Consider the following 11531-nt stretch of genomic DNA (forward strand, 5'->3'; position numbering starts at 1 on the left):
TTAGTTATTACTAATTAAACATCCTGATTATCCAACCAGCACAAAAATTCCAAGGCAGTATTTATAAACCAAACATGTTAAGAGGTATTTTACACATTTTAAACAACCACCTAAGAGCAGGATACAATCTGGCACTTCCATTTACAGAAGGACAACTAAGTATAATAAAAAATTTTAAACAAACTGCTGTGTTATAAATCATCACTATATTCCATACACAAGCACAGACTTCAGACAAAAGCAATCCACTTGATGCATGTTTGAGGATTATGACTAGGGCCTATCCCAAATCAGACCGAAAGTCAAGCTTGGACTATTCTAGTTACTTCTAAGGGATGCTAAACAGGTTGCTTACACTCTGCATTTGTTTTCTCTCCAAGGAATGGATGACATCTGAATTCCATAAACAGTATAATGCTGTAACAGCTAAGGCATTATGCATTATTCTTAATTATTTATACACGTATGGCTACATCTTATCAAGCCAACAACTGGGGCCAAATAAGTAACCGCCCTAAAACAATTTTCTTAATGAAGTAAATCTTAATGAAGTGATTTTAATGTTTCTAATAAAGATTACAAAAATAAGTTTGTTTCAACTATGAAATACAAACTCTTACTCACTCGCCAACTGATAGCAAGTTTTGTTTCTCATCCTTTTTTATTCGTGGGCGCCCTGGTTTCATCTTCAAAGGTGAGGTTGGAGTCTTCTGAGCAGCAGGCTGAATGAAATGTGCAAACAGTTCTGTCTGCTTTAATAAATACTCAAATCTATTTGCTCGGTCGGTTTGCTGCAAAAAGTTTTTAAGACACATTTTATCAGAATATTAATACAACTTCAGAAATCAAAGCTTCAACATTCCCCTATACAATAAACTCAGCAAAAAGGAACTACTGAGACATACAACATAGATGAGTTTCAAAAGCATTATACCTTATATGTATACACACACACACACACACACACACACACACACACATAAAAAAGCATTATACTAAGTGAAAGAAGACAAACACAGACTGTGTACTATGATTTTACTTACACGAAATTATAGCTAGAGATAGAAAGCTTATCTGGAGTGTTCAAGGGGATAAGGACAAGAGCTCATTTTGGGCGGGATAATAAAAATGTCCTACATCATGACTATAAGGTGGCTAACTAATTGCATAAATTTGCCAAACCTCATTAACTTAAAATTAAAACTGTTGTGTGTCAATTATACAGCAATTTGGCTGACCAAAAAACATTAAAAAATTAAAACAGTTTTCAAAGAAGTGAATTTATTCAGAAATGGAAAAAAATGTGTTGGTCATTCATCAGTTAAGCTGTGCCAAATTTTAAAAAGGCATCAGGTTGAAATACATCTATTAAGGTGCTCCTGACCAGGGGCGCTTGGGTGGCTCAGTCGGTTGAGCACCTCACTTCGACTCAGGTCATAATCTCACGGTTCGTGAGTTCAAGCCCCGCGTCGGGCTCTGTGCTGACAGCTCAGAGTCTGGAGCCTGCTTCCGATTCTGTGTCTCCTTCTCTCTCTGCCCCTCCTCCATCCATGCTCTGTCTCTCTTGCAAAAATAAATAAAACATTAAAAAAGAAATAAAGAAAGAAAGAAAATGTTTAAGGTGCTCCTGACTGGCTCAGTCAGTAGAGCACGAGACTCTTAATCTCAGGGTCATGAGTTCGAGCCCTATGCTGGGTGGGCACAGAGCTTACTTTAAAACAAAAACTATTAAGTTCATGAAATACTCACTAACCCAATGCAGTTATTAATACTATTTCTTCCTTTCATTTCTAACACCTGCCATTTGAAATCTTCTCTATTACCACACTAAGAGAATGGAAGAATTTCAACCAAAAAAACTTAAGATCACTGAAATCAGCATACTTCTCTCCATGATAATTTCCTATAGAAGACAAGCTTCAGTTTTTTGTTTTTGAAAATTACAAACTATTTTATAATTTTAAGCTTACTTATTTTGAGAGACAGAGAGGTTGCACAAGAGAGCATGCAAGGGGGGAGGGGGCAGAGAGAGATAGAGGAGACCAAGAATCCCCACCAGACTCTGCACTGTCAGCCTAGAGCCCGATGTGGGGTTCGATCTCACAAACCATGAGATCATGACCTGAGCTGAAATCAAGAGTCAGATGTTTAACTGACGGAGCCACCCAGGTACCCTATGAAGATTAAAAATTATTTTAAAGTACTGATAATATACTTATGTGTATTTTACAGTATTTCATTTCTTTATATGTATATAATAAAAAAGGCAAGCAACTAGCAGATGTTGGGCCTGAAAAAAATCTATTCACTTATTGTAATTATATTTGGAATCAAGATAAATTAAGCTATGGAAATTAATTCAGATAGGTCAGAGCTAGACATTTTAAGGGAAGTGCTATTCTGCAGTATTTAAAAATCACTAAGTAGTCTTCACTTCTTCCAAAGTTTTCAATCAACATTATCTTCTTAAATAGCTTTTCAATTCAGCAACTACTTTTGTGTATCTACCAGAAAAGGCACATTTGTTCATCAAATTCCAGTATCAAAAATAAACGTAAGGCATTATTTAAGATGGTCAGAAGGTAAATGCTTGGAAAATAAAGCAAGATAAAAGGAACTGGGAATGGCACTAAAATTTTAACGGGGATGACCAGAAAAGTCCTAAGACATGATGTTTCAACAGAGAAGAGGGTCCCCTCCACCCCCATTCTTAGATCTTACCACATATCTCTAATGCTCAAAAACCTTAATGGCTCTAGATGTCTTAAGATTTTCAAAGCGCTTCACAACCCATCAGAGCAAAAATATCCAAAACTTGATCTGCATGATCAAGTTTTGAAACTACAGCCTTAAGGAATTAAGTACAGAGTTCACCATAGTTCTACACATGATCAATGACTTCAAAATTCTCAATACTCATTCATTCAAGTAGTAGTAGGATTATAAACTAGTTGCAAAGAACCAAGGAGTTCAGAACAACATTTACAGAATAATTATGGCAAACATTGAGGGAAAAACAGGCAAAGACCTTGGTTGTGAATGAAAGTATTAACATAAAATGATGTGAGATCTTTTTTTTAATTTTTTTTTTTTCAACGTTTTTTTATTTATTTTTTTTGGGACAGAGAGAGACAGAGCATGAACGGGGGAGGGGCAGAGAGAGAGGGAGACACAGAATCGGAAACAGGCTCCAGGCTCCGAGCCATCAGCCCAGAGCCCGACGCGGGGCTCGAACTCACGGACCGCGAGATCGTGACCTGGCTGAAGTCGGACGCTTAACCGACTGCGCCACCCAGGCGCCCCAAAATGATGTGAGATCTTAAAGGGAAAAAACAGATCCTTAAAAAGTAAAAATAGAGTAAGATTAGGAACCTGAAGGACATGAATCATAAAATCAAATGGAAGATTAAAATCAATAGCTTTAAACCAGTTTCTCTCTCTGAAACAAAAGGAAATGACACAGGGTAGCAGAGGCCATACATGTTTGGAAATAGGAAATAAACTGAAGAAAAGCCTGTAATTCTTTGTGGAGGAAGACTGAAAATAAGGCTGTGGCAGAAATGGAATAGAAAGTTTAACCAGAATAGTAAGTAAAGTTTTAAAATGGCTAAATGGGATTGTTGAGCGATAAATACCGAAAGCCTGAGAGTAAAAACCATAAATTTATTTTGGTACCAATCAGCACTATTATTCAGTTTTCTCAAGTAGTATTCAGTATCCTTGGTTCAAGAATAAAGTGTGGATACTGAGACTTACTTACCTATAGTTAGGAGCTAGCAGATGACAGGGGAGCTTGATTAAAAAAAGAAAATGTTAGTCAAGACCATGATGTTGAAAAAGGAAATGATTAGGAGACTGAAAAATTTGGAAAAATGTATGAAGAGATCTGGAAGAGGCCCGATCATAAGAAAGGAAGCAAATACAGAAGCCAACGAAATAACCCATGCAACAGAAGAAAAATGAATTAGGGCAATAAGGGAAAAAGAGAAGTATTTATGATGTTTAACTTGCAAGATTATTAAAATTATGAAGTAGTGCTATAGACAGCTTGGGTATATATTAAGAGGAACTGTCATTGATTGAGGTAACACTAAGTATATGTGTGAGGCACAGAATAAATTCAATTTTGGATATTCCTAAGTAAGAGGTACCAAAGGGACTTAAATGTCCAACAAAAAATGAAAATACATTGGTTGGAAGCATCTGGGCTAGAGGTAAATATTGAGAAGAATTCAGTTTAGAGAAAACCAATGATGAGGTCGCCTGACTGGCTCAGTTAATACAGCATTTGACACCTGATCTTGAGGTTGTGAGTTCAAGCCCCACATTGGACGCAGAGATTACCTAGAAATAAAACCTTAGAAAAGAAAAAGAAAAAGAAAAAGAAAAAGAAAAAGAAAAAGAAAAAGAAAAAGAAAAAGAAAAAGACCAAAGACAAGGATCGAACTATTCAAGAAGAAATGTTAGAGTACAATGGTAAATAGATGCAGAATACACACATCTTGAATAACTACTTCTCTGGTCTTTTACTCTCCCCACTCTCTGATACTAAATCATAAAATAAAGGGAGATAAAATAACCCAAATATTTATATGATATTATTTTGTGTGTTTATGTAGTACTTCTATATTTGTATAGAAGTACTTTACGTATGCAAACAACAAAAGTTACAGTATCCTGTTACACACACTTCAACTGAATATCTGTACCTCAACTATAAAAATTAAATGCAGAAATTTGGTCCATTCAGTCACTTAATTTAAGTAATTATAGACTCTATTCATATACCTAAAGCATACCATTTTTTCTTCGTAAGTGGGATCTGGTTCTTGGATTTCTTTTTGCTTTCCAGGAGATGCATCATCAAATACTTCCTGGTAGGAAAGAAAAATCATGGATTGTTCTTCAAAAATAGTCAACACATCATTATTAAACTAATTTCTGCTGAAAACACATTCTAAGTAATACATTTCTACTGCAAACTTGCTAGATACTCAAATGGCTGTTATCTAACCTGATAGGATATCTTGATGAAATTAAACGCCATGATGAAAACAACCTATTTAACCCAAATATGTAAACTACATGGCTACTGGCCAAGATTTAAACAACACAAGACTATTATCTACATCATCCTAGAATAAAAGAATAACTTTCAACAAATCTGTCTCTTTTTTTACTCAATAATTATGAAACCAAATTAAATAGTATATACTATGAAGAAATCATGTTCCTTTTTAATTATAAAACTGCAGTATCTACCTTGCTTGTATGTAACTACAAACCTGAAATACAGCATCATTAGTCATGCTGATTTCCATCTTCTGGAAAAATATAAAAAAATTTCATGCATCCTAAATTAAATACTCTTTAACAATCTGATTCCTAAATTGGTAGTAAATATCCTATCTTGTGAATTTATTCACCCTGACATTCAAAATGCCACAAACAAAAAACAGCAACCACTATACTGCAAAGTTCCACTCACCTATCAAAACAGCAACTAAGAATAGATGGTAAAAGAATAATTTTCACTAACAATGTACAAATCTGGGCTTGGTACTATGTATTATAATAAAGCTACCTGTGATTAAAAAATTGGGCGGGCTGGAGGTGGTAGAGTAGTAAAGAGGTCAAATGACCTAAATTCTAGTCTAACTTCATTGCTAAGAGCTTTAGGTACCTGTGTAACCGTAACTTAAGCTCATCACAAATCTCTGGTTTCCACAAGTAAAAAGGATAAAGCCACCTGTAAGCCTACTTCACAAAATAGTATTGGATGTCAAGAAAGGCCAAATACACCCTAAAAAAATAAAATGTGGTTTCCAATAGTAGTCATTATTTCTTCCATAGTTAAAAAAAAAAAAAAGGGGGGGGGATTTGGACTCCAAGACTCTTGAGGTCACATGACACACATATACAGTGTGTCTATCTGCCTAGTCTGTCGGCATTTAGTGTACCTATCTATCAATCAGTCTAGTCAATAGCGAAAAAAGGCAAAGATAGGCTCAATCTACAACTCCAAAAAGATCATAATAAACAAAAACTGGAATTACTCCCTTGACTTATCAGTATCCAAGCAAAAATGAAAACTTAACTGAATACATGTGAAAGCTAGCTAACATTTCTGGGAAGATCAGCCTTGTCAAAAAAAGTTCGTGAATGCAAGATTTCATTTGTTTTCTAATTTTGAAAAACACCCACCTTAAATTCTACTTTCAAACAAGAAAAAGGCATTTAAGACTGCCAAATATATTACATATTTTTGCTCAAATCTGTTTTTTACCAGGGAACTTCAATGACTTCCGAATTCAGTTCAGAAAAGACTGAAAGTACATTTACTTAAAAAAATTTTTTTAATCACACTATAACATGCAGAGAAAAAAAATCCAGGGTAAAATTAGTCAGTGAAGAAACTTATGAAAGATGAAATTACTAATGTTCCTGTACTGAGAAGGTTAAAATAACTGTCATTCTTTAAGAAATGAAATTGTCAAACATCCTTCTTGAAAGAATATGAGAGTAAAATATGTGGGAAATGGATCAGTTTCAGAGCCAGACCTGGGTTCTACCACAGGTTCTACTTATCAGAAGACTAATTTCCTCAAAGAGCAAATAAAAATACCCTGGACTTTCATTTGGTACTGGCTATCAAACACGAATGTCCATACTTAAATTCCACTTTAGTTTAAAAACAGCAAATAAAAGCCAAATTAGGCTTTATTACTCTTTCTGATATTTAAATAACATCTCTAGTGAGACACTGGTTGTTATTCCAAAATTTGAATGGAGACTCTTTTGAGAAGCTTACAGAAACTATGGACAGCACTGTGCAGAGAATTGTCCATTTACACACAACTGCTTTCAGTGTGACGGATCTTCAAACCCCCACACCATGGAGCTGGAATCCAAGTTAAACAGCCCTAGTAATCCGAAGAACCACTTTAAACCTTAAGTAAGAAAAGTAAGGCAACACTAGTGAGGAATTTGAAACAGATCTAAAATCACTTGAAAGTACAGGATATCAATGTTCTATTGCACCAAAACCTACCCTCACCACTAAAAGTTCGCTCATAAACTATTAACATGTTACTTCACTCTAGATTAGACCTTGGGTGCCCAAATAGAACTCTGCTGTGCCAAAAACGCTTCAGTGGTAAACTGCACTTCCATTTACTGACTTGTTAATACTGCATAAAAGATCATTTTTTTTAGAGCAGTATTACCTTCACCCCTTGTATCTTAAGAATGGAAAAATCCCAGAAATCTTTGGGCTACGACTTTAAAATATCTCAAAACCGATCGAAGGCCAGGAATAAAATTTGGAAGGAGCAAGCAATCACTTTGTTCCCAGACATCGCACAGTCTTGGAGCATACCCAAGAGACCCGCCTGGCAACTCCCCAAACTTTCCACCCCCGCAGCACTGTCACCATACCCTGGCCAACCCCAGTCCTTAAAGCAGGCTCGGCAGCGAGCGGTACCAATTTTCAAAAAATAAAAAAATAAGTGAATAAAAAAGGCCAAGGCCTCAAAAGAGGAATTGCGCTGGACTGAAAGCTAACCGCCCCAGATTCATCAATTCATCCATCCTCCCATCCATCCCCCGACTCAAAATTAAATGGGCGTCCACGACGGCTGCTGCTACCTCGGTCGCTTCCCTCCCAAAGGAACAGTGCTTGGGAGGAGCCTCCGTTCCCTTCACAGGAGCAGCTGCGCCCCGCTTATCCCCACTGCGCACTCGGCCATCCAGCTCTAGCCATTGTTTCTGCCCAGAACAGATACCGCCCCCACAAGGACCGGGATTAAGAAAAGGAGGCCTGAATCCTCGGATGCGCAGCTTTTAAATGCCTTCCCCACCCGGTGCATCCTTCCCTGACTACTAAGGGGCATCTCCCTCGCCCATCCCGCAAGTTTAGTGGAAACTAAAACCAAGAATCGGATGGGCCAAGGAATTATGGGAGTCTACCGGGAAAAAACAAAAAAAACCAAAAAACCAAAAACGGGTAGATTCCTCTCTGCCTCAGTAATCACTAACATCTGTTTAATAAAAGGGTTCGAGGATTTGGCAAGGTCCGCTAAAGAGATAAGTAATGTAAATGTGAAATGCCAGAAATCCATAGGAGTCGGCGTGGGTAGGTTAAGCACAAGGGCGCAAGGGTGAAAGGGTGAAAGAATCATTCCGGTTCCAAAGGGTCTGAGGCCGAGTTTGAGTGCCGAAGGGGTGGAGTACTGCTCTGCGTCTGAGCACTAAAATCTGGGCGAGGGAACCAGCTCCTCGCCCCCCTGCACGCTCTCCCCGCGCCACAAGCCACCCTCACCTCCATCTCGGAGTCCGCGGGGCCGGAGCTGGCCGCAGAGGGAGCCGCCTGGGCCGCGACACCCTCGGGGCCGCCTTTGTTGCTGCTGTTGCTCACGCTGCCGGCGGCCGAGGCTGCTGGCTTGGAAGGCGCGCTCTCGGGAGGCGGGGGTGGCGGAGGCTCGGCCGCGGACGACATGATGTTCCGTCTGCGTCACCCGCTGCTGCCAGAGGCCCGGCAGAGATGAGGAGGCCTAGGCCTGGGTGGCTACGTCGCAACGAGCTGACGGAAGCGCGAGAGGACCACCCGAATGCGCCCCTGCGCCGCGGCTCAGCTAAGAGCCTAAGCCCTGCCCAGCAGCCTCCCGGTCTCGTCTTCCTCCTCTTCCGCGGGGCTCGGGATTCGACCGGCGCTTACCTCACGGCGGGAATCACGTCGACGAGAGTGGGCGGGGCCACCTGGGTCACCGAGGTCAGGGAAGGCGGGTTAATTTACGGGAGGGCGGAGGGTTGGGTAAGGGGAAAGGAAAGCGAAAGAGACCGACGCGAGGAACTAGTTTCGCCGCCTCCTTTTCTTCCTCTGGTAGAAATCATCTATCTCGCCAGCATCCAGGACAACTACCTACGCCACCGACTTTCAACCCTCGCGAGATTAATAGTTGGCTAATTGACTCGGTTCTGAGTGCGCTTGCGCGGTCTCCTCTCCTCACCCTTGGCCACGCCCCCTCTGGGCCCCCAGCAGGCTCTAGGACGAGGAGTGGGCGGGGCCCCGAGGGAGAGCTTGGGGACGTAGCTTTGTGCGTCGGCTCCCCGGCGTGACGCGAACGCAGTTCCTAACGGCTGTCCTCATCTGCCCTGTCTTCTGGGCCTGGCCGGGGGTCGGTGTCACCCCCTGAAAACTTGCCCAGGTTTTGCGGCGTCTGTTGAAACGTGGAGGCCTGTGCTGACTTTAACACTTGTACCGCCTCCGCTTATGGCATGACACCGTAGTGTTGACGTTATGGTTATCCCAAGTGACATCTTGTTTGTTTTCTCAGGAAAGTTGTCCGTTAGTGTGATTTTTTTTTTTTTTTTTTTTTTTTTTTTTTTTTTTTTTGGTCTTCCCATGTTAGCTGTATCAGTCATTTCTAAATTTCTTCTACTTCGGTACATTGCCTCCAAATTTACATGCTAAAAGTAAGCAAACTGTGCACGCTGCCTTCTGAGTGAGAAACATGAGTAATCAAGGAAGAGAGGTGGTGGGTTGTATTGTTCCTCAACCACCAAATACTTAATAAAAAATACATTATTTTCTCATTAAGAAATGTTGCAAGTAACCACTGTTTTGTACACTACCTTAGGCTCTCAACACAGCCTAAGGGTCTTAGTGCATCCATCCAGTACAGATTTTAAGCACATTGTATTCTATTTGATAACAAATCTGCATATTACAGTAAATTATTGCTTGCACTGCACAAGGTTTTATTCATTTTTGCATCCCCCTGTCAAGTATTCCATCAGTGAATGGAGGAGACATGCTTTTCAAGAATTAAGGTTTTAGCTAACTGGTTAATTATGTTAAATTTCACATACGAAGGACCTCCTTAGAACGCAAAGACTACAAACTTTTAACTAAATGATAATTCTTTGAGATCTAGAAAATGTCCACCAGTCCCTTAGAAATGCTATTTCTAAGACTGTAAAAAACTGCCTAAGGATATATGACAGAAATACCTACAATGGCATTCAACATAGTCTTCACATATAATTACATAAAGCTAGCAGTAGGCTGAATTCAACATTGAACTGTTTTTAAAACTATGCTGTACACCCACAAAATTAATCGTTTAGCAATGATAAACATAGAAGAATGTTTATTACATGGTGTTAATTGAAAAAAATTTAACAGTTCAAAAATATAGATAAAAATTGGAAGGATATACATCAAAGTATTGAAAGTATTGCTGGTGTATATTTCCTAAGTCTTCTTTGTTTGTATTTTTTATTTTTCTAAAATGGGTTTCTATATTATTATACTGAGAAAACTTATTTTTAATATTAAAAAATGTTCTTTGGGGTGCCTAGGTGGCTCAGGCAGTTGAGCATCCAACTCTTGATCTCAGCTCAGGTCATGATCCCAGAGTCATGGGATTGAGCCCCAAGTCAGGAGCCTGCTTAAGATTCTCTCTCCCTCTCTCTCTCTCTCTCTCTCTCTCTCTCTCTCTCTCTTCTCTCTTTCTCTGTCTCTCTCTGTCCCTTTGCTCCTTTCCCCTGGTTGTGCACTCTTGCTCTCGCTACAATATATTTTTTTTAATTTTTTAAAATGTTCTTTTACCTAAAAAGATTTGGGTGGAAGAGTAAAAGGTAGTAGTGTTTAGGGTGGTACCTGACATATAGACATGCAACAAGTAGTTATTGACAAAAATTTATTTAGTATTGTTAAGTAGGAAGAATATAACATTTGTTTAGTATTCAGTATATTTCTCTACTCTATAGTGATGGTAACTATCTTGGGTCCTGGTTTGAAAACTCTAAAAATTATATACTGAAGTATATAAATGGAAGGTTCCTAAGCCAGACAACTGTTTAAGGAAAGCAGTAAATAGCAAGAAAAGCAATAAGCAAAATTTCCTTTAAAATGACAATTGTATTTTAACATGTGCATTTATACTGTGAGTTTCTCATATGAACATATGAAAGCTATATAAGAATCTTTTTTTTTTTTTAATTTTTTTTTTCAACGTTTATTTATTTTTGGGACAGAGAGAGACAGAGCATGAACGGGGGAGGGGCAGAGAGAGAGGGAGACACAGAATCGGAAACAGGCTCCAGGCTCTGAGCCATCAGCCCAGAGCCCGACGCGGGGCTTGAACTCACGGACCATGAGATCGTGACCTGGCTGAAGTCGGACGCTTAACCGACTGCGCCACCCAGGCGCCCCAAAAGCTATATAAGAATCTTAAGAATTGTAGAGGAAAGGTATTTAGAAGAAAGGAGGAAGAGAAGACAGAATGTTTAAATCCACTAATCTAACATTAGGGACAGAGAAATTTTGAGCAGGATATAGAAGCAGAGAGAAAGAGGAGAGAGAAGCTGCAGAAAACACAGGATGCCTGGACAATGAGCTATAGGGACATTAGCTAAGTTAGGCATATAGTACTTATCTGGTGGCCAAATCACAAAGACCTATTTTTCTTCAAAGACTAGTAGGTTAAAGTAATAGTTCTGGAACTGATAGTATAACATGGATTAGT

General features: G+C 39.2%; 1 protein-coding gene across 1 annotated transcript in view; it reads right to left on the reverse strand.

The window, feature by feature from the left end:
• Nucleotides 1-8497, reverse strand: part of SMARCA5 (SNF2 related chromatin remodeling ATPase 5) — a 38991-nt gene extending 30494 nt beyond the window's left edge. Inside the window, exons 1-3 of the mRNA XM_025922448.2 lie at nucleotides 8321-8497; nucleotides 4800-4874; nucleotides 625-791 (exon numbers count right to left, since the gene is read on the reverse strand). Coding sequence (XP_025778233.1) covers nucleotides 625-791; nucleotides 4800-4874; nucleotides 8321-8497 — 419 coding nt within the window. The remainder of the gene's footprint in view (nucleotides 1-624; nucleotides 792-4799; nucleotides 4875-8320) is intronic.
• Between the last annotated feature and the right edge of the window lie 3034 nt (nucleotides 8498-11531).

Source organism: Puma concolor, chromosome B1 (assembly GCF_028749965.1).
Source record: "Puma concolor isolate L17-30 chromosome B1, mPumCon1.1.hap2, whole genome shotgun sequence".
NCBI lineage: Eukaryota > Metazoa > Chordata > Mammalia > Carnivora > Felidae > Puma > Puma concolor.